At 39.0% G+C, this 23837-nt stretch overlaps 1 protein-coding gene across 2 annotated transcripts in view; it reads right to left on the minus strand.

Annotated features, from left to right (window-relative positions):
* Nucleotides 1–919: 919 nt before the first annotated feature.
* Nucleotides 920–23837, minus strand: part of LOC149831169 (uncharacterized) — a 56731-nt gene continuing 33813 nt past the window's right edge. For both annotated transcript variants that reach the window (XM_090011991.1, XM_090011990.1), the window contains exons 5-11: nt 4878–4940; nt 4541–4795; nt 3338–3484; nt 3225–3252; nt 3065–3135; nt 1844–1903; nt 920–1197 (exon numbers count right to left, since the gene is read on the minus strand). In XM_090011991.1, the coding sequence (XP_089868117.1) occupies nt 1129–1197; nt 1844–1903; nt 3065–3135; nt 3225–3252; nt 3338–3484; nt 4541–4795; nt 4878–4940 (693 nt within the window). In that variant the 3' untranslated portion in view covers nt 920–1128. The remainder of the gene's footprint in view (nt 1198–1843; nt 1904–3064; nt 3136–3224; nt 3253–3337; nt 3485–4540; nt 4796–4877; nt 4941–23837) is intronic.

A 23837-nucleotide genomic window follows, 5' to 3' on the forward strand; every position in this document is an offset into this window, starting at 1 on the left:
TATGAAGGTTTTTTTTACAAGACTTCATAAATCAACGACTTAAAATGTGCAATCATTTTCCAGATCATAAAGTTTTGTTTTTTCAACAAAGGCACAATCTGAAAGCCGATCTTCATTTTTTTGAACATGCTGAATCCATCTATGAGGTCCAATTGGATCAAAACAACTTACAAGTTACAACATAGAGATCTAGAAGCGTTTGTACCAACAAATATTTGTAAATAAAACATTACCCAAAATTGTAATCCAGATTCAGTTTTACTTCATCGAATTTAGTTGGATTCAGATGCAGATTCATTGCTTAAAATTTAGACATGGATTCAAATCAACCATGATCCAACATGTATCAAATCTGCTTGCACTGTAGCTAAAACTATCATTTCTTCTTCTTCTTTTGTTTATTACACTGGGAAACCAGTGCCGGTTGGGAGACCTGCGGCCCTAGAAAGCCCTTCCGATTTATGGTCACCACACCCAACAACATAAAACCCTAAGGTAGCCGCTCCCACCCACCTAGGAGCCTACTGCTTCAATCTTACGACAAGGGATGCACACACCCCAAGTGTCGAACTCGAATCTTTCTTCAACTTGAACATCTTAAACCAACCCACCTAGCCGGTGTGCAGAGCCCTTGTGGACATTCTGTATTAATTTAGCTTGATCTAGCCTATAATTTACTCTCAAACAGTAAATGATTTACCTAAATCTAGTAAAGTTCCGGGCTTGGAATATTCAAGCTGGCTATTGGTAGGCTAGCCTATCCCTTTGCTGAACTCATATTCTAAACCTACCTATAAGATTCAGCACAGGCAGGTCAGTGTATATATATATATAGAGAGAGAGAGAGAGAGCATCTAACAAATACAAATCAAAACATTTACATTCCCACAAAAAAAAACAAACTTATTTGATAAACTCATTAAGAAAAAGAAATTTTATTTAATAAATACATTCATTGGATTTAATACTCGATACATTATATAAAGTTTGTTTACATTTACGGAGAGGCTGCCCTCATGGCAGCAGCACCCTTGACCACCAAATATTTTTGGTGTCAACAAATAAACAAGAAATAAAAAAAGAAGATTAGAACATCAATTTCAGTTCTTTAACTTTGGAGTCCGCTAATTACACGTTGAAGCGAAACAACATGACATCTCCTTCCTGTACCACATAGTCTTTCCCTTCTGACCTCAACTGCATCAACGCACACACTAAGTTAAACATGTATCTTTGCACATGTGGGCATACATTCCTATACGTGCATAGGACTCCTTACATGTTCAAATCAGGCCATTGATCCACTGGTTGGGTTTCATGTTTAGGAAACGGTTTCCTAGGAAATGGATTTCCACATTCAAGCATCGTTTTCGGTAACCCTGGTGCGTGTGTTGATACACATGCATGCATCTCTAAGAGTGTATAAGCTTGTGTACTTAATAAATTGTGTCGCATATGTGTGTTGTGTTCTTTATACTTGAATCAATGGTCCCACTGATCCCTAATTCAATATCATGTTATGAATCTTAGGCACTTGGTTGAGATGTGGAGAACTGAAGACCCATACAATAGGCCTTAAGACCAACCATGGGACCAAACCAACCATGCAGAGAGGATATAAAAGTAGGTCAAGATCCATTACTGTACAACCAATAGGACAAGCACAGGAACCAAACTGCAACTGAAAAGTCACCAAATCGGCATTACTGCGCTACACATCTACAATCCAACTCACGCTGTTAAAATAATAATCACTGATAAATAAAATGCCGACAAGTGATCGAAAAAATGAAGACATGCTCAAAAGGGGGCATATGCAATCATTTTGGTAGAAACAACTTACAAGCCCTTTCTCTCTTGCAGCTGCTAAGGAACCGGCAGCAACAAAATCATCATAAGCAACCTGTGATACCCATGCATCACAAACATTAGCAACAATAACTTGGACACTATTGACTGAGAACATGTGGGCATGTGCATACACACAAACAAACAAATTAGTCCAGATGAGTAATTGAGCACAAAGATACCAGCTCATGGATGCACATGCCAGCTCTGCTCTCAGTTCAAGCTTGGTTTTAAAATTTTGAAACTATTTTTTTTTCTGCAAAGGTAACTAACAGGAATGTAAAGAAGCAGAAGATTTAAAATCTGCCGCTCCTGAAAATTGAAAGCCTTATACACTAGGATAAGGTTAATACATAATACATACATACACACAAACACACAGAAATATGTATGTATGTATGTATGTATGTATGTATGAGAAAATATTGGCTACCCTTGTGGGTTCCAAAACCCATAGCTGAAACTCATAGAGAGGTCATTCTGAATAAATCTGACCCCATGGATGCGTTCAGCATGGACAAAATAGTAGGAATCGGCCCTTGGATCATATTCTTTTGACATAAAATTAAGATTTTTTGATGGTTAAAATTCGGGACACTGTAGGCTATTGATTTTCCAACCATTGAAAAATCCAACATAAACGTCAGACAAACATGATCCAAGGACCGGTTTCTACTGAACTAAACATGTAGATCACATCTGAAGGGTCAGATGTGCAAAATGAAAATAATTAAAAAAATAAAGTTTTTCACTAGGGGGTTTGGAACCCACAAGAGTAGCAAACATTTCCCCCCCCCCCCACACAACAACAACAACTACGCCTTCATCCCAAAACAATTGGGGTCGGCGATATGAACCGAAAAAGAAAATCATTCTGGGTCTTCCACATGAATCCTTCTCCTCCAATCATTTCTATCCAATGCCATGTCCTCGGTGAGGTTCAAAGCATTCATATCCTTTCCTATCATCTCCATCCAAGTCTTCTTAGGCCTACCCCGACCTCTTTTAAGTAATATATTTTCCCACACACACACAAAGATAACATTATATATATATATATATATAGAGAGAGAGAGAGAGAGAGAGAGAGTAGAAATTCACTCTTTAGCACTGTGTACAGTATTTCATCATGCTGACAGTTATATTTTCTTCAACAGTCCATTGTATGGACTGAAGATGTCTTTAGAAAGAAAATAAGGTCGACAGATGCACTTACAGTTTCAGCCCGAATGAAGCCTTTTTCAAAATCAGAGTGAATAACTCCCGCTGCTTGAGGTGCCGTCATTCCTAACAACCAGAAATGAGAGTAAATAATGGGACAGAAAATCCTCAAAAATATGCTTAGAAGCTAACAAATGAAGGGAAAAAAGGTAAACCTGCAAGAATCGTCCAGGCCTTGGTTTCCTGAAAAGGCATAAGGAAATGAATTCCAATGTCTGGTTAAAAACACCAAATATTTAAGAAAATAGAACAGTGTGAGTTCCTGCACCTTCTCTCCTGATGTGAAATATGTGCGCAATCCCAAAAGGCTGTAGGTTTCTCTTATAAGATTTCCAAGACCACTTTCATTAACCCCAAGAGATTTCAGGTATTCATGCCTTTCTTCAGGTGGAAGTTCGGTTAGTTCTGACTCAACCTATTATGACATGATAGAAATCTTGATTCACTTTATCAAACAATGAATGCATTCATCATTTTGTAAAATCAGCACCAAAGTTTCCAAAGGATTTGACAGATTTTTCCTTTTCCACTTTTTTCCCCTTGATTTGGAAAGGTTATTTTCCTCATCAAATTTTCATTTCATAAAAATTATTCGAAGACTAAAATTTTTCTTACATTTTTGGAACATATTCTTGAATTTGAATTCAATGAGTTATTCTAGGTACGAAAATTATAAACATAATAGAAAAGCCAAATAATTGGCAATGATGCATCTCCATAACCACGACACCAAAATTTAGTGATACTTTGAAGAAAATGCCAAATATAGAATCCCATTTGGCATTTCACACAAGAAGAAAACAAGAACCCTTCAGTTAGTGGTAGAAAGAGAGACCCTAAACTCACCAGGAATCTGCTTCAGAGCCAAGGTAAATTAGATTGGACATGGAAGAGGAAAACATAAAAATAGAACCAAAATGATGCAATCTTAAATTAGAGAAAGTTACAAGTCCTAACATGACATTAACGACACCCCAGAAAAGAGAAAAGGACATGAAACAAACGGAGAAACAATAGGCCCTCCGTTGATGATCAAACTATTCGACTACCATCTAAATAAGCATGGAACAACCCTCAGAATATATGTTCGTAGTCGTAAATTAATTGATCAAAGAAGGTTTTAAAATGGCTTCAACTAAAATGAGCATTAGCAAATTGTTGGTAACACAAAAAAACAGGCACCCACACGTGCATGAGTGCACACCTACACACAGAACAGACACGTATGTGGATCACTTAAACAAAGAGCACATGAATAATTTGTTCCTTTAGAAAAAAAATCAGAATTTTCTAGATATAGCATTTTCTGATGATATAAAGAAAAACTTCAAAGGCTAAATTGGACTCGTGAATAGCAAAATCCAATTTTCCAATACTTCAGATTTAGAGCATTAAATACATCAGAAAACATCAGGCATACAAAGCCAGACCATTTTGAATTTTCACATCCATAAAATTGGGAAAACTGTACCTGGGCTGAGATTGTTACCACCCTAGAGTCCAACTCTGATGAAAGATTTGCCACTTCTCTAACATGTGGATTTTCATAAGGATGATCAATCTCAGATTCAGCCACATTGGCTACATATATGACTGGCTTCATCGTGAGCAGGCATAGATGGCGTATTGCTTCCTTTTCAAAATCTGACAGGGAAACCGATCTTGCAGGCTTTCCTGACATCAGTGTCTGTTGAATCCTTTCCAAAGAAGACCTTTCAGCTTCCTCCTAACATCCAAAAATCTCAGTGAATAAACATCTGGAATATGCTGGAATTCAACTCAGAGGCTGTTATAAATCCTTAAGTTACCTTTAACTTTGATTGTGAATCTTTCGCTTTTCCTTTCTTTAATTTCTCCATCCTTTTGTCAATCTGCACGAATTAAAGAGTAAAACTCAAATATTTCCAATTCATAAGGCATTATTTAGATTGATGCGCAGAAGGCATGCAAAGCAGCACTCACATATGCCAACTTATAGAACCCTTAATTGTCAAAAACGGTGCCTAGGCACCACCTAGGCGGGCTTGGGGCAGGACTACCACCTAGGCTTATGGGTCTAGGTGGTAAGGCTTTGTTTTCTCGCCTAGGCTGTCCCTGCCTAAGCCGTGAACACATGTTTGTCATTATCTTTTGGTTCTTTTTTTTTCTTTTTCTTCTTTCTTCCTCCTACCCCAAAACCCTTTCTTTTTTCTTCTCCTTTTCTTCTTGTTCTTTCTTTTTATCTTTTTCTTTCCTTTTTCCTTTTTTACCTTATTTTTTTCCTTTTTAACTTCTCCTTTTCTTCTCCCTCCTCAATTTGCCCCTCCACCTTCTCTTTTTCCTCCTCTTCCTCTTCTTCTTCGTCTTTTTCCTTCTTTTTCTCTTTTAAAATTTCCTTCTTTTTTTTCTTCCTCCTCTCGCCCCTCCACTCTTCTTTTTTTCTTCATTTTTTTTCCTTCTTTTCTTCCTTTTTTCTTTCTGTTTTATTTTTGTTTTGTACATGTATGACCATGTTTTTCACACACACACACACACAGAGATATATATATATATATAGTCACAAATATCGGTATCGGCTATATATCGGTGAGGCTATTTCTCATGATATTATAGGTTTGGTGATAAATCGTGGGACTTAAGAAAATAAAAATATATAAAATTAACAAAAATAAGTAAGAAAAATATCATGTTTAGATAATAAAACACATATAATAAAAGAAATAAGTAAAAAATGCAAAAAAACACACATTTAAGATGTAGAAAATAAATAAAAACAATAACAATTATCATGAGAATATCATGATATTCTCATATTTTCAAAATATTATGATATTTTACCTATAATACCGTTAGCTAAAAATACAATGATAATATCACAACATTTTGAAAATATTGCCAATATTTGTGACTATGATTATATATATATATATATATATATATATATATATATATATATATATATAAACACATTATACAATATAGATATGCTTTATGTTCAATGCTATGCAATTTTACGAATTTTATGATATTTTACACTGAATTACATATGTATGCTTAATTCATAATTACAATCATATCTTTGTTACTAAAATTAACTATTTATTGTAATGTTTACACTTTTCTTGATATTTTGTTTTCTTGGTCCCTACTAGGCCCCAACTAGTCCTTTTTAGGGTCATCCGCCTAGGCGCCAACTAGTGCTTTTGACAACTAAGATAGAACCTGGCCTTTTCCTATGACATATAAACATATTTGAGCAAGAGATAGAAGGAAGATGCTCATAATATCCAGTTTATATATAATAATATGAATATAGTGGCATATTAAACACACAGCTATGTCATCTAATCAAAGTTTAATTCCTGCTTAATTTAAATGCTCATTGTCTAAACATGTTCCCAACTTCAAAAGTATGCTATTTTTCATCCTATATAATATCAAAGATGCATCAACCAAATAGCCCCTATCATTACATGGCAATTCAACGAATTATGATTGCACATGCTGTTGAAAATATCACTACAAAGAAAGAGAATAAAACACACATGGGTAATAAAGCCAGAAAAAGGTACCTTTAATCGTTTAAAGTCTAGATTAGAATGAAAAAACACAATGGAACATGACAACTGCTGTTACTTCTGGGGAATGTCTCCAATAACACTTAGGGATCCCTCAAAGGCATTGAGTGCTTTCAGCATGAGGTCTACGCTATGTGGATTTCCAAACTAGAGAGGTTGTAAAGCAAAGCACGGACAGCTCATAAATCCCTACATGACGGTCCATGCAGCACATATGGCTATTGAAGATGGTGTTTCAGTTATAAACAGACAAATAAATGCTAGCCATGCGGAATGCCTAATGACAAATAGATTGGTGAGAAGTCTATAAAAGTTGTCCTGAGAACATGTCTGCCAGTTAACCACATCCACAAATCTGGCTGCGATGAGGCTACAGCACAACGTGGGCAGCCCACTAATGCAAGACATGCAGCTAGCCTATACATTGATTTATCATCATAATCTTTTCTGATGATACGGGAACCCACCATCTCTCAGGGATGATAGGCAATAGCAACTTGGGGGTTAGGCCCAGGCATCAGCAGGCTGCTGCATCAAATTAGAGCCAAAAGTTCTCCATCTCTAGAGTCAAAAATCTAGTCTTGGAAGTATTTGTGGCTCTTGGATAAACCACCTAAATATATTGTTTGCATAGCCTTATGCACCGTGACACTATCTCTAAAGCTATTGATTATTTCCCTCATGAAGGACATGGAAGAAGAGCCTAAGGAATGGAAGACCTCATGACCTTACTTGAGAGAGTACCCCTTGCCTCAAATGAAGAACATTAAATTACATATATTGGTACCAAAGGTGACCTTTTTCATCAAATCATGGTAGATGACCTTTAAAGAACTTTCAATATATGTAGATGCCTAGCTCCTTGAAATACAAAACATAGTTTTGAGCATGACATTGATGAATTTGGATTGATTTGGTTGTATACAACTCTCTTAAGTGCATTAATAGTTTAGGCATCTAATGGATACATAGCATATACTTTACATGTCTTTTCGCCTTTATATGTCCAGAAAATTCTTATTTGTGCAATTGTGCATCTATTGTGGTACTGATTCACCATAACCTATGTAACATGGACTCTTCTAAGAGGGCGCCACACCTGCGTCACACCCACATGGGTGCGGGTGCGACACTTGGACATGGCTTCCTTTGTGTTATGTGAAATCAACCACACCGAGGTCCATTTCTGTAAGGCCCGAAAAAATTTTTTACCTTGGATTCGGGTCGGATCCGGACCCGACCCAGACCCAATGGAGGCACCGCCTCCCTCGTTGTCATTTAAAAGACAGCGAGGCCAAGGGGGGAGGTTCTCAAAACCCCGCTTTCCCCTTTGCTCTCTCGTCTCTCCCCCGGCCGCCTCTCTCACTCTCCTCGCGTATGCCGAGTAGCCGCCACTGACGACCCTCCTCCCTCCGGCGAGTTCCTCCGGCGACCCCCAAGTACGCCTCTTCTCCCCTCTTTTTCTCCTTTTCCCCTCTCGTTTTCCCTCGTCTCTCTTTCTCCCTCACCTCTCTGTTGCGCAGGGAGGGGGCCGAGCCGCCTCCCTGCTGCCCTAAATCGCAAGGGATGGGCAAAGTCCCCCTCCCTGCGACTCCTTTTAGCGAGGGAGGGGCCGAGCCCCTCCCTGTGCCGTGTTTGGTAAGGGAGGGGCCGAGCCCCCTCTCGGTGCCCTCTGGCTGCTGGGGAGGGGTCGATGCCCTTCCCTGCGTCTCCTTACGGCAGGGGAGGGGGTCGAGCCCCTCCCTGCTCCCTAATACGGCAGGGGAGGGTCGAGCCCCTCCCTGCTCATTGGTACGGCAGGGGAGGGGCCGAGCCCTCCCTGTGCTCCCTGTGGCCTGTTAAAATGTAAAACTGTACATATATGTATATATAATAATATTATATTATTATATATATATATAAATACATTTTTAATTTCTTTCTTTTCTGTATTTTTTTTCCTTTATTTTTATTTTTTGTCTTTATGTCATCTAGTTCAGTTTGAACTAGAATGACTGTTGCTAGTCAAGTCCTGTCCAGACTTGACTAGCAATAGAGCTGTTGGACTGACACAGTCCAACAGCTCTTAATAGAGCTGTTGGACTGACACATTCCAACAGCTCTAAATAGAGCTGTTGGACTGTGCCCAACAGCTCTATTGAGTCCTCTTTCAGCTGTGTATATAAAGGGGTGCAGCCCCTCTTGTATTTCACTCCAATGCTTCTTAAGCAATTGGTTTTTCATATCAATAAAGAATACATTTTTATTTTTATTTTGTTTCCAACAACAAACAACAACAACAACAACTATGCCTTCATCCCAAAACAATTGGGGTCAGCGATATGAACCAAAAAAGAAATACTCTTTTTAAGGGTTATGCTTTAGTGTCATTCTTGACACTTGCTCTTGTTAATCAAAGCTCGTGTTTCGAAGATCCCCATTTCATTTCATGGTATCAAAGCCGCGGAAGTACTAAATCTTGAGGAAAAGCTGCCTCGGTTTCCGTGCCAGTTTGCAAAAGTGTTCGCCACTTGAAGAGAAGTGTTTTATCACTTCATTGGAGAAGATTTCACATCTTGTTGTATTGTTTTTTTTTTCTTTCTTTCTCATTTTCCTTCTTGTTTCTCTTCTATCCCTATTCTTTCTCTCCTTGTAATCGATGGATGACAATGATAAAGTCACCATCATGCCTATGAAACTAAGCGATACGAACTATGTAACATGGGCTTCAATCATGAAGCACCATATATGGGGAAAAGGCTTATGGGGGATTGTGGATGGTTCCGATTCGGAACCTAAGCTATCTCTTACTAAAAAGGAGGGAGATAAAGACGTCCCTCTATCGGAAGAAGAGAAAATCAAGGCTATTGCCTCATACGAGAAGAAATGGAAAGAATGGAGAATATCTCATGCGAAGATAATGTCATGGCTTATCAATAGCGTTGACATTAAAAAATGCTCAAGTCTTGCCAAATTTGATCATGTCGATAAGGCATGGGAATACCTTAAGAATATGTATTCCCTTAAAGATATTGCACACGTGTGCAACCTCCAAGAAAAAGTTCGAATGATGACACAAGGAGACAAAACTATTCGTGAATATTACAATGGGTTGTCCGAACTTTGGGAAGAACTTTCCCTTTTAGAACCAAAGTGGCATTGTGCCGAAGACATCGAGCTTCGTCAGAAACAACTCGATGTTGAACATTTTTACCAGTTTATCACTGGATTAAGGCCGGAATTTGAAACCACTAAATCGGCCCTACTTCACCGGGGAAAAATTCCTTCTATTGTTGAAACTATTGAAGAGTTAACAATGGAAGAAAATCGTCTCCGGAAAGGTTCTTTAAAAATTGAAGATGATTCCGTTTTAGCCGTGTCTAGACCAGGGAATCATGTTCGATCATATAGGCCTCCTCACTTTAACCGACAAAATGGTGACTATGATAAGAAGAAAGTTATTTGTCATCACTGTCATGAACCGGGACACTACAGGCCACAATGTCCCAAACTTAAGGAGCTGAGAGAAAAAAGAGCTGCAATTGCTGGATCGGAGCCTAAAGATCAGGATGCACCAGTTTCCCTGGCCCAACTAATGGAGATCCTTCAGCCTCTCATCAAAGGTGCCTCTTCCTCATCTGAAGCTTCAACCGGCGCAGCAGCCTCATCTTTTTCTGATTTAGGTAAAATTTCTTGGCTTCTTGACTCTGGTGCATCTTTTCATATGACCCCAAATAATCAAAGTCTATCCAAATGTGTTAAAAATAAAACAAGTGTGTCAAAGGTCTTTACTGCTGATGGGACTTCTCTTGAAATAGAAGGAATAGGAGATTTTGAAAAAATTTATAAAACAAAAAAAATTTTTATTCCAGAAATTAGACATGTTCCCAAATTAAATTTAAATCTTTTATCTGTATCTCAAATTTCTGATTATGGGTGTAATATTTCTTTTTCTTCTCATGGTTGTTGGGTACAGGATCGCCAGTCAGGCAAGCTGATTGGGGAAGGCCATAGAGAAGGAGGACTCTATTACATGGATTTTTTGGAAATGCCGAAGAAAGCTTTTTGTTATAATATTCAAAAAATAGAGTTGAAACTGTGGCATAAGAGACTTGGTCACCCACATATAGCCAAAATCCAACATTTTCCAAATCTAGGGAAATTTTGTAACTCTGAATCATTTGATTGTAAAGATTGTATTCTCGGCAAAATGAAAAGATTACCATTTCAGAACAGAACCTTTTTCTCTTCAAGACCACTTGAATTAATACACTCGGATGTTTGGGGTCCTGCACCAGTAATTTCTAAAGGAGGATTTGTTTACTATGTTATTTTTGTCGATGATTTCTCCCGACATACGTGGATGTACTTTCTCAAACATAAGTCTGAAGTATTTTCATACTTTCAAACTTTTCATAATATGGTTAAAAACAAATTTCAAAATGATATTACTATTTTTCGCACAGATTCAGGGGGAGAGTTTTTATCCACAGATTTTCAAAATTATCTTAAATTGCATGGCATCACACATCAAAGATCTTGTCCTTATACACCTCAACAAAATGGACTGGCAGAACGAAAACATCGTCATATTATAGAAACCACTAGAACTTTATTAATAGCAAATCAAGTCCCTAAAGACTTTTGGGCAGAAGCTGCCTTAACTGCCACCTATCTCATTAATAGGATGCCATCTTCTTCGTTACAAAATATCACTCCCATTGAAAAACTTATGAACATTTCTCCAGACTACTCTAGATTAAGAATATTTGGGTGCAAATGTTTCATATTTACTGACAAAAATGATAAACTTTCCCCTCGTGCGATTCCCTGTGCCTTTTTAGGATATGCTGAAAACCAGAAAGGTTATAGATGTTTTGACTTCAAAAATAATAAACTATATGTGTCTAGAAATGTTTCCTTTCTTGAAAAGGAGAGCTTCTTTGATTTTAGAAAATTAAAAGACGTCACTGAGTACTCCTTTTTGCTAGATCTAACATCAATATCTGATGAATATGACCTTGATTGTAACTTTGATGATGATCCAAGAATTATTGATCTTAATGTTGAAAATGAAGAAGTTCATAGAGATACTAGTATTCAATATTCCAGGCGACAAGAGTCTAATACTCCATGTGCACTTGAGAAATATTCTAACATTCCAACTAGACAATCATCCCGAATCTCGAGGCCTCCAGAAAAGTTTGTATCATACGAGTCTTTCTCACCCACATATAGGGCAGTTATTGTATTAATTCACTCATATGAAGAACCATCCACATATTTTCAAGCAAAAAATGATATCAAATGGATAGAAGCCATGAAAGTTGAATTAGATGCACTTGAAAAGGCTTCTACATGGAATATTCAAGATCTTCCTCCAGGGAAGAAAACTATAGGATGTCGATGGGTTTATAAAATTAAAACCAAGAGTGATGGTACTCTTGAAAGATATAAAGCCCGTTTAGTAGCCAAAGGTTATGCCCAAGAATATGGGATTGATTATGAAGAAACCTTTGCTCCGGTGGCTCGTATGACTACTGTCCGAACCTTAATTGCCTTAGCTTCTATCAAAAAATGGTCTATTTTTCAAATGGAAAGCTAGTTGAAGAAGTATATATGGAACCCCCTCCTGGTCTAAGTATTCCTAAGGGTAAAGTCCTTCGCTTAGCAAAAGCTCTTTATAGACTTAAACAAGCACCAAAAGCTTGGTATGATAGGTTTAGTCGTGTTATGATTGATATTGGTTTTCAATTCTGTTTAACTGACACTGCTTTGTTTATTAAGAATTCTGATGCAGAAATCATTGTGCTTCTTCTTTATGTGGATGATATGATCATCACCGGAAGCGATAAACAGGGAGTTGAAACAATCAAAACACTTCTTAAATCTCATTTTGAAATGACTGATTTGGGCTTGTTGAGATAAAGTTGCTTATTCTCCTAGAGGATATTTATTATCTCAGACTAAATTTGCTTTTGATATTGTTTTCAGGTCTGGTATTACTGATGATAAGAAAGTTGACACTCCAGAAGTTGTTAATGTTAAAATGAAGATTGATGATGGAGAACTTCTTGCAGACCCTACTCCTTACAGACAGCTTGTCGGGGCACTTTCCTATCTATCCATTACCAGACCAGATATAGCACATGCTGTTCATACAGCAAGTCAATTTCAACATGCTCCTACTTCTGTTCATATGGGAGCAGTCATGCGTATTATCAGATACATCAAGTCCTCTCTTTCACGAGGACTTTTCTTATCTTCCTCCTCTTCTCTTGATTTAATTGCATATACTGATGCTGATTGGAGAGGTGATCCCAATAACAGACACTCAACCACTGGCTTTTGTGTCTTTTTAGGGGAATCATTAATCTCGTGGAGGTGTAAAAAGCAGCAGAAGGTATCTCTCTCATCCACCGAAGCTGAATACAGAGCCATGGCAACCACGACCATGGAAGTAGTTTGGCTCCGACGACTGCTTGCTGACATGGGAGTTGAAGCAACAAAGGCTTCACAAATGTGTTGTGACAACAAAAGTGCGATCTACATTGCCAGTAACAGAACATTCCACGAACGCACCAAACACATCGAAATGGATTGTCACTACGTCAGAGAGGAATATCTACACGGGATAATTGATCTGCCATATGTCACTTCAGAATATCAGTTAGCAGACCTCTTTACAAAGCCTCTCGCTGCTCCCCGATTTCACTTTCTCTTAGACAAACTTTCGCTCATTGTACCGTAAGTTTGAGGGGGAGTGTTAAAATGTAAAACTGTACATATATGTATATATAATAATATTATATTATTATATATATAAATACATTTTTAATTTCTTTCTTTTTTGTATTTTTTTTCCTTTATTTTTATTTTTTGTCTTTATGTCATCTAGTTCAGTTTGAACTAGAATGACTGTTGCTAGTCAAGTCCTGTCCAGACTTGACTAGCAATAGAGCTGTTGGACTGACACAGTCCAACAACTCTTAATAGAGCTGTTGGACTGACACATTCCAACAGCTCTAAATAGAGCTGTTGGACTGTGCCCAACAGCTCTATTGAGTCCTCTTTCAGCTGTGTATATAAAGGGGTGCAGCCCCTCTTGTATTTCACTCCAATGCTTCTTAAGCAATTGGTTTTTCATATCAATAAAGAATACATTTTTATTTTTATTTTGTTTCCAGTTATACCCTTTTTAAGGGTTATGCTTTAGTGTCATTCTTGACATTTGCTCTTGTTAATCAAAGCTCGTGTTTCGAAGATCCCCATTTCATTTCATGGCCAAGGGAGGGGTCGAACCCCCTCCCTGCACCACCTTTAGCATGGGAGGGGCCCAACCCCCTCCCTGCTCCTTGTTACGGCAAGGGAGGGGTCGAGCCCCTCCCTGCTCCCCTTTTTTCGGCACTGCTCCCTCTTCTCTAGCGTCAGGCAGGGGCTTCGCCCCCTACCTGTTTGCGTGTTCGACAGGCAAGGGAGAAGCCCCTTGCCTCCCCCTTTGTGGCTAACGGGCAGGGGCCTAGCCCCTGCCTTTTTGCTTCTTGGCTGAAAGGGGGCAGAGCCTCCTTCCTCTCCCACCAACATCAGGCAGAGGCTTCGCCCCCTGCCTGTTCGCATAATCGCCAGGCAGGGGACAAGTCCCCGCCTCCTTGCATGCTCGACAGACAGGGGCGAAGCCCCCCCTTCGTTGTTGACAGGCAGGGGACAAGCCCCTGCCTCTCTTCTACTTTGTCAGGCAGGACCGCAACCCTGCCTGCCCTCGCTTTCTGAGGGCAGGGGTGCAACCCCCTGTCTCCTCGTAGTTTGCTAACAGTAGGTCAGCAGGGGCTCACAGTCCCTGCCCCTGCTTCTTGCGCTTATAGCAGGTGCGCAAGGGCACGATGCCCCTGCCTCTGTTTCCTTCACGTCAGGACCACGGTAGTGCTCCTGACCTTCTATTTTTGGTATTAGTTTGCTAAGATCGTCGCTTTTGCAACTCGTATGACGGATCCCGTTCGCGCTCCGTGACCCGAGCCGTCAATCATTTACACCCGCAGGCGCCAACAAGCTTGCAACTCTCCAAGGTAGGGAAAGATTGCACAGAGGACTTGGATAATTGAATTGAGTTCAATTAACTAAAAAGGACAATTAAATAAATATATATACAAATATATATTTATACGAGTACGCATTTAACTCAAGGATGCAGTTTCTGTTAAAATAAATATATATACATCCGTATATATATAAGTATATATATACATATATGTATATATATATACTATTTCTCATTTAGATAAATACCCGATAAGGGTATTCTTGTAAAACCACATATGTATCTTTTTCTTTTTTTATTTTTCTTTTTTCCCCTTTTTCCTTTTTCCTTTTTCTTTATTTTTCCTTTTTTGAAATGACCACAAGGGGGCCCCACACTTGTAGTCGTTGGGGCTCCAACGGTCAGATTTCTGACCGTTGGGGCTCCCAACGACTACAAGGGAGCCCCCCTTGTGGTTCCTTTTAGTGCTTCCCTCCTCTATAAATAGAGGAGGTCTTCCCCTCTTGTAAGCATGGGTTTTTATACCCTTCTCTTCTTTTCTTCAATAAATCCAACTTATGACTTTTAGTCATTTTCTATATTTGAGAGTTTTGTGTGTGCACATTCGGTGTTTGTGTTCTTGACTCTAGTAGTCACTCTTAGGGAGTGACCCTTTTGCTCTATTGGTGCTTCCGCCTCTTTTCATTACATAGTATCAGAGCAAGGTTGGTGATTGGGCTATTCTTTTGTCATCTTGGAAAGCGTGCCTCTCAAAGTTTTGAAGAAAAGAAGAATATTTGGTACCGATGGAACGTGACTCTAAAGTGGAGCTTTCTTTCAAGCTAAATGGGTCCAATTATCTCATGTGGGCCTCCGCTATGGAAAATCATCTAAGAGGTAAGAAACTTTGGGGCTTTGTTATGGGAACTACTCCCGAACCCTCTCTTGTTCTTACCAAAATTGAAAATGAAGTTGAAAAGGCTTTAGATGGCGATGAGCGCATCAAAGCCATTAATGAACATCAATCCAAAATCGAGGATTGGGAAAGTAACCATGCCAAAATTTTGGCATGGTTTATGAACAATGTAAAACTCAAAAATTGTGCTAATATTGCCAAGTTTAGAAGGGCCAATGAGGCTTGGTTTTTTCTTAAGGGTATGTATACCCAAAAGGATCTTGCTCGGCAATTCTTTTGTCAAGAAAAAATTCGTTCCACTAAACAAATGGATATGAGTGTTCGAGACTATTTTAACTCTCTAACCCCTCTTTGGGATGAGCTTGCCCTTCTTGAGCCCAAATGGGTTGCTCCACAAGATATTGAACTAAGAAGGGAACAAATTGAAAAGGAGCACTTTTTTCAATTCCTTCATGGACTTCGCCCGGAATTTGAACAAGTTAGGGCATCTCTTCTCCATAGAAGCAAAGCCCTACCTATTGAAGATGCTCTTGCCGAAGTATGTCAAGAAAAAACTCGACTTGGCTTAAGCATTAGGAATGATGAGGTTTTGGCCGTTAATAGGCCCGGATCAAATGTTAAAGCATATAGACCTCCCCACTTTAACAAAAATATCAATGGGCCTAGAAGGGGAATAATATGCCATTATTGTAATGAACCGGGTCACATTAGACCGGCTTGTCCAAAACTCAAAGGAAAAGTTGTCGTGGTTGGGGAAACTTCTCCAAAGAAGGAAGAAAGTACCAAAGAAGGAGATATCAAAGAAACTCTAAATCACATCTCTGAAGTTCTCCAACATCTTCTCAAGACTTCTCCTTCAACATCCGGGGCCGCCATTGCCTACTCTTCATCTCCTCCAGGTATGTGGATACTAGACTCCGGTGCTTCTTTTCATATGACATCTCATAAAAATTCTCTTTCAAATATTTTTTCCGAACCTATATCTTCTTGTGTTTCAACGGCCGATGGTACATCACTAAAAATTGAAAGTATTGGATCTCTTGATTTCAAAAACTTCTTTGTTCCTAAAGTAAGAATCGTTCCTAAAATAAATTTAAATCTTTTTTCCGTATCTCAAATCACCGATCATGGATGCCAAGTCTCTTTCTCACCTAAGGATTGCACCGTGCAGGATCTCCAGTCAGGGAAGCTGATTGGGCAAGGCCATAGAAGGGGTGACCTCTACTTTATGGATTTTTTGACTCTCCCATCTAAGGCATCATGCAATCTTGTAAAAGACAAAAGTATTGGAATATGGCATGAGAGACTTGGCCATCCAAATTTTGTAAAAATGTCTCTTTTTCCGTTTTTGAACAATACTTGTAAAGACAATCACATGACTTGTAAAGATTGCATTTTTGGGAAATCTAAAGCTATTCCATTTCCACAAAGAAGTTACTTTACCACTCGGCCATTTGAACTTATTCATTCCGATGTGTGGGGACCTTCCCCTATTTTGTCTAAAGGAGGTTTTTCGTATTATGTGGTATTTATTGATGATTTTACTCGATTCACGTGGATTTACTTCCTAAGTCGCAAATCCGAAGTTTTCTCCTTCTTTAAAGAATTTCATGCAATGGTCAAAAACCAATTTTTGGGAAATTTATCTATTCTTAGATCCGATTCGGGAGGCGAATATATGTCCAATGATTTTCAAAACTATTTGAAAGAAAATGAAATTTTCCACCAACGTTCTTGTCCCAACACTCCGCAACAAAATGGACTTGCGGAAAGAAAGCATAGGCACATAATAGAGACTACAAGAACGTTATTAATCTCAAGAAACATTCCAAAATCCTTTTGGGCCGAAGCGGTTCTAACCTCTACATATCTTATCAATAGAACCCCTTCGTCCTCTTTGAAAAATCTTTCTCCATTTGAAAAACTTTACAATATGTCTCCCGATTACAAAAGACTAAGAATTTTTGGATGTAAATGTTTTGTTTTAACTCACAAGAATGATAAACTTTCCCCTAGGGCTATTGAATGTATTTTTTTGGGATATGGCGAAAAACAAAAAGGGTATCGATGTTTTGACATACTTAAAAACAAGCTTTATATCTCTAAAGATGTCACATTCCTTGAAGAGGAGAGTGGTTTTTCGCACCAACCGAATGAAAATATTGATTATTCATTCTTATTTGACCTATTGCCTAAAGAAAACATCATAGATGATCATATTGATCCTAATGAATCTCTTAGTGAAGATCTTGTTGAACATCCAAACGATGATCAAAACTTTGAAGAAAATATTTCAAGACAAATTCAAGTCTACTCTAGAAGGAATGAAAGGAATCCTCCTTGTGCCCTTGAAAAATTTTCCCAAAATGAGTTCACCGAAGAGACTTCTCAAAGAAGATCAAATCGGATTTCCAAAATACCAAATAGATTTGTTTCTTATGATTCTTTTTCGCCTAACTTTCGAGCATGCCTACTTGCTCTTCACTCTTTTCATGAACCATCTCATTACAATGATGCTAAGCAATATGCTCATTGGAATGAAGCTATGCAACTTGAACTTAATGCTCTTAAAAAGGCACAAACTTGGGAAATCATTGATCCTCCCAATGGCAAGAAACCCATCGGATGTAGATGGGTTTTTAAAGTAAAAACTAAGAGTGATGGTTCATTGGAAAGGTATAAGGCTAGGTTGGTAGCCAAAGGATATGCCCAAGAGTATGGGGTAGATTATGATGAAACCTTTGCCCTCGTTGCTCGAATGACTAGTGTTCGAGCTCTTATTGCTATAGCCGCAGTTAAAAAATGGCCAATCTTTCAACTTGATGTCAAAAATGTCTTTTTGAATGGTAATTTAAATGAACAAGTGTATATGGAACCACCTCCAGGTATGGATTTAAATGAAAAAATTTTAAAATTAAAAAAGGCTTTATATGGTCTTAAGCAAGCACCTAAAGCTTGGTATGATAGGTTTAGTAACGTATTAATAAATTTAGGATTTTCTTCTTGTTATACTGACACTGCTCTTTTTGTGAAAAGAACAGGTGACTCCATTATTATGCTTCTGCTGTATGTTGATGATATGATCATCACTGGGAATGACAAAAAGGGAGTAAATGATGTTAAGTCTATGCTAAAAGATACCTTTGATATGTCTGACCTTGGTTATTTGCGATATTTTTTAGGTATTGAAGTGGCTTAATCCGAACGTGGATACATCTTATCTCAGATGAAGTTAGCTGCTGAAATTTGTACCAAATCAGGAATATCTGATGAAAAGAAAGTTGAGACTCCCGAAGTTATCAATGCAAAACTTAGACTTGAAGATGGTGTTCTTCTTGAAGATTCAACTCCCTACCGTCAATTAATTGGATCCCTCACTTATCTATCCATCACCCGTCCTGACATAGCCCATGCGGTTCATGCAGCAAGCCAGTTCCAGCACGCACCTACCACGGTTCATATGGCGGCCGTAATGAGAATTGTGCGATATATCAAAAATACCATCTCAAAGGGACTCTTCTTATCCTCTTCCTCATCTCTTGAATTGACTGCTTTTACTGATGCTGACTGGGGAGGCAATCCCAATGATCGTATCTCAATTACGGGTCTTTGTATCTTTTTAGGTGAATCTCTCATCTCGTGGAGATGCAAGAAGCAGCAGAAGGTCTCCTTATCATCTACTGAAGCTGAGTATCGGGCTATGGCGATGACAACTATGGAAATCGTATGGCTCAAAAGTCTCCTTGCTGACATGGGCGTCCTCATTTCCACTCCTACCAAGCTCTGCTGTGATAACAAAAGTGCGATATACATTGCCAGCAATCACACCTTTCATGAACGGACAAAGCATATCGAGATGGATTGCCATTATGTTCGAGACGAATATCTCAGAGGGACTATCTCATTACCATATGTTACTTCAGAATATCAGCTAGCTGACTTCTTCACCAAAGCGCTTCCAACTCCACGATTTATGTTCCTCCTTAGCAAACTTTCGGTCTTCTCCCCGTAAAGTTTGAGGGGGCGTGTTAAAATATATATATATATATATATATATATATATACTTATATATATACATCCGTATATATATAAGTATATATATACATATATGTATATATATACTATTTCTCATTTAGATAAATACCCGATAGGGGTATTCTTGTAAAACCACATATGTATCTTTTTCTTTTTTTATTTTTCTTTTTTCCCCTTTTTCCTTTTTCCTTTTTCTTTATTTTTCCTTTTTTGAAATGACCACAAGGGGGGCCCACACTTGTAGTCGTTGGGGCTCCAACGGGCAGATTTCTGACCGTTGGGGCTCCCAACGACTACAAGGGAGCCCCCCTTGTGGTTCCTTTTAGTGCTTCCCTCCTCTATAAATAGAGGAGGTCTTCCCCTCTTGTAAGCATGGGTTTTTACACCCTTCTCTTCTTTTCTTCAATAAATCCAACTTATGACTTTTAGTCATTTTCTATATTTGAGAGTTTTGTGTGTGCACATTCGGTGTTTGTGTTCTTGACTCTAGTAGTCACTCTTAGGGAGTGACCCTTTTGCTCTATTGGTGCTTCCGCCTCTTTTCATTACAGTTTCGCGATCCTTGTCATTTACTTTCTGTCATGTCTTTCCCTTGCCGTCGCGCTTTGCACCTAGGCTCTTGCTTTTGCAAATGTTTTGTTACTGCCTTGCCATTACAGATGACGCTCAGGTTTTCGCTCATTGCATGTGCTATAAAGGCATCTTCGTGAAGGATGCAAGAGGCATTTACCGCTCTCTCTTGTGACAAGAATTGAGTCGAGAGCTTAGCGATACATCCTCATCTAAGGAGAGGGATACCTTGTAAGGATCCTGACTCTTCGAGTACGCAGTCTTGCAGAGTAGACATGAGATTTTAGGGGGGTGCGCAAAAGCATGAAAGACTGCCCAAATCGAAGCATTTGGAAGGATGTGATTGAGTGGTTCTGTTCGTCTTTTCGACACATCTCGGGTAACCTCGAATTGGGGCTCGAGCGAACTTCTTAGCGAGGGTTCTGTTGAGAAACCTGTATCCCGTTCATCGAGGCCAATATCGAGTCATGCGAAGCATGTAGATACCCCGATAGCGGATGAGATTCTAAAAAATTGCATGCCAAATGTTGGCACAAGTTGTTGGCTGTTTCAAAAGATAAAGAATGTCAAAAGTAAAGTTTGAGAAACATTACATCTTTGTGAAACACTTCTGTTGAAGCTCCTATTGAGGAACTATACCCCTTTCATCCTAGAGTACTTGTAGTCGTGCACTACACGCTAATACTGCGATGATCAACTGAGACAGTCGTGCGACCTCGAATAGTGCTAAATACACAATGTTGTAATCACATAAATGGTGACTGATCGCCTTCACAGGCTAGATGCTCGAGTGGTTGAAAGACCACAACATAAAATGGGTCGTTAGTTAAGCAACACCTAACACACCCATTCACTTCTTGTTGTCTGTCAAGGGAGAGGACAGAGTGGTACAAAACTCCAATGGACATGTTGTTAACAACCACCCCACGGGCAAAGATCCGGCCTCCCCAGTCATTGGAGTTAGGAGAAGGGACTACCAGACATTATCCTAGGTGGTAGATCCTATGGACTTCTGCAGAAGTTGGATGCATTCGTTGCCACATACCTGCCTTTGGGGAATCCTCTGTCGGTTAAAGTCGTCCCCTTAGGAGCGGACTCAACTAGTTATTCAGGTTATTGAAAATACATAGAAAAACAGATGCCCGAACTAGTCTTAGTTGTTTCTACGTTTTGCCTACGCGTACCCGCAGGCCAGTAATATCGAAACATAAAGTTTGTTCACACTGGTTGATGGGTCATGAGACTTGCTTATTGCGTAGTACTTCACAGCTTACGATCAAATAAATCGTTATGCTGTGTTTGACAGTTGCACTGCTTACTTGTTTTAAACTGCCTACCTGTTTTGAACGACATACTTGTTTAACTGCATATCTGCTTTAAACTGTTTAGCATACTGAATTAAATGTACTAAATTCAGTTTCCTGTAGTCTCTCTTGCGCACCTACTAGTTTTTCGCGAAACTAACCCATTCTATGGGTACAGGTGATGATTAGATACACCATGGACGATGACTTCAAGACTTCATTTTTCCTGCTCTTAGCTCGCGTCCTGGACGTTTGTGGGTTTTGTCACGGATTTTCTTTTGGATATCCGAATTTTGTACTATTTGAGAACTTCTTAAATGGAAGTGGCTTTTCCAAGTGTTTTGCAAGTAACATGGATTGTGCGTTTTGGTGTTTTTAGCTAACATGCCCAAAGTTGTCAGCTTGCCTTTCTGAATTCAACAAAAGAATAGTCTTCCGCTGATTTCATAAACAAACTCTGAAGGAAAGAGATTTTTTCTAGTCTCTTGCCTATTTTCTGAAAGGTTCGCAAGTTTGAAATTTTGGGGCATTACAGTTTTGGTATCAGAGCTAAGGGAAGCAAGAATTCTTGACCATTGAGCATCCGCATCGCACTGTGAGTATATTTTTCCTCTTGCTTTATAGGTGCATTTTGTATTGTTAAGCTAAGTGGTTTGATACGTTTTGCTTATGTACCAGCATTGTTGGGTTTTTGTAAACTACTCATGTTACGCATAAATAGTACAGATGTTTTGGCTTCTATCTCGAGTTTCCTGAAATTTCTGATCTTTGGTACCCCTTGTTTATTTCAAGGATGGTAAGGAACTCGAACGACAATTCTGCTGACGAATGGTCAGAACTGCGGGGATTCTTGATGGATTCCCTAAGTACCCTTGCAACGGCTATGCGAGACCAAATTCGTTCTCAAAGGGATCAAGTACAATCTTAACACCCTCCCCGCACCCCCGCATCCAAGTTTTTTTAAAATAACACATCGCCGCATCCACACCCGTATCCACACTCGCATCCACACCCGCATCTGCACCCGTATCCACACTCGCATCCACACCCGCACCTATGTGACATAGACAACAACTTATGGCAGTGCACCCTTGATTTACACAGATCTAATCTCCAAAAGCAAAAACTAACCTTTCGATCATGAATTAACATGATTTATTTACTATTTTGATGTGTTAAAGTTGATTATAAGATTATGTTTTAAGCCATTTTTAAAGCATCCTTGCCTTCATAAATTGTGAGTTGTTTATTTTTCGCCATTGTTAGTGGTCATGCTAATTTTGGAAAGTCACTGGCTCGGTCAATGGATAGGGGCCCGAGCCTAATTCAGTTAAGTGTAGTCTAGCCTAAGATAGATAGGAAATAAGCCAGTCTGGATCTACATATTAATTAGATAATTCGTATCTGGATCGGATCCGAGATCCAAGATCCGTTTTGTAATTCATTTTGCAACTCATCTTGAATTTGAATGAAATTGGGCTTAGGCTCTTTGGAGGCAAGACCTCTTCGAATCGGGTCAACCCAGTGTGTTTGTGTGTGTGCATGTGTGAGATTGAGGTGAGTCTCTCTCTCTCTCTCTCCTCCCATACTTCCCTCTCTCTACTCCACTCTACTTTCTTCTCACCCTCTGAGACCCATCTTTTCAACATTTTCCATGTCGAATCCTTGGTATTCATGTCGTACCATGTATCCATACCCATATTATGCTTAAAATATTTGGAAATTATCCCATATGCATCTGCGAATTATCCATTCTTTCAAATCTATTCGCTTTAGCTTCACTAGAGGATAAGGACAACATCTATAGAGTGGGATTATAGGCAGCAGCTCATCTTAAGATGGACAAAAATGGGTTGGGTTGGGTTGGGTTGGGGGGGGGGGGGGGAGGAAGGGGAGATATTTGGAGATGCTGGCTCTTCAAAATATGGCAGGAAGTCTGAAAAGAGAAGAAAAACCTAATATTTGAGAACACTTCCAGGAGGAAGCTATCTTTAGATAGGTACAACTTGATATTTTTGGGCTGACAGTCTTGTTCTCTCCAGTTTTTCTTTTTCTTTTTATCACTTTTGCTAATAAATTTCCTTTTGACCACGGAAAGAAACTCTTCAGTATACAGTATTTCATGGGAAGCATGCTTACCAAATGATTTCAATGTTTAGTAAGTACAACAAACAACAACAACAACTACGCCTTCATCCCAAAACAATTGGGGTCGGCGATATGAACCAACAAAGAAAATCATTCTGGGTCTTCCACATGAATCCTTCTCCTCCAATCATTTCTATCCAATGCCATGTCCTCGATGAGGTTCAAAGCATTCATATCCTTTCCTATCATCTCCATCCAAGTCTTCCTAGGCCTACCCCGACCTCTTTTAACTAATATATTTTCC

Source organism: Nuphar pumila, chromosome 7 (assembly GCF_984573655.1).
Source record: "Nuphar pumila chromosome 7, dmNupPumi1.hap1.1, whole genome shotgun sequence".
NCBI lineage: Eukaryota > Viridiplantae > Streptophyta > Magnoliopsida > Nymphaeales > Nymphaeaceae > Nuphar > Nuphar pumila.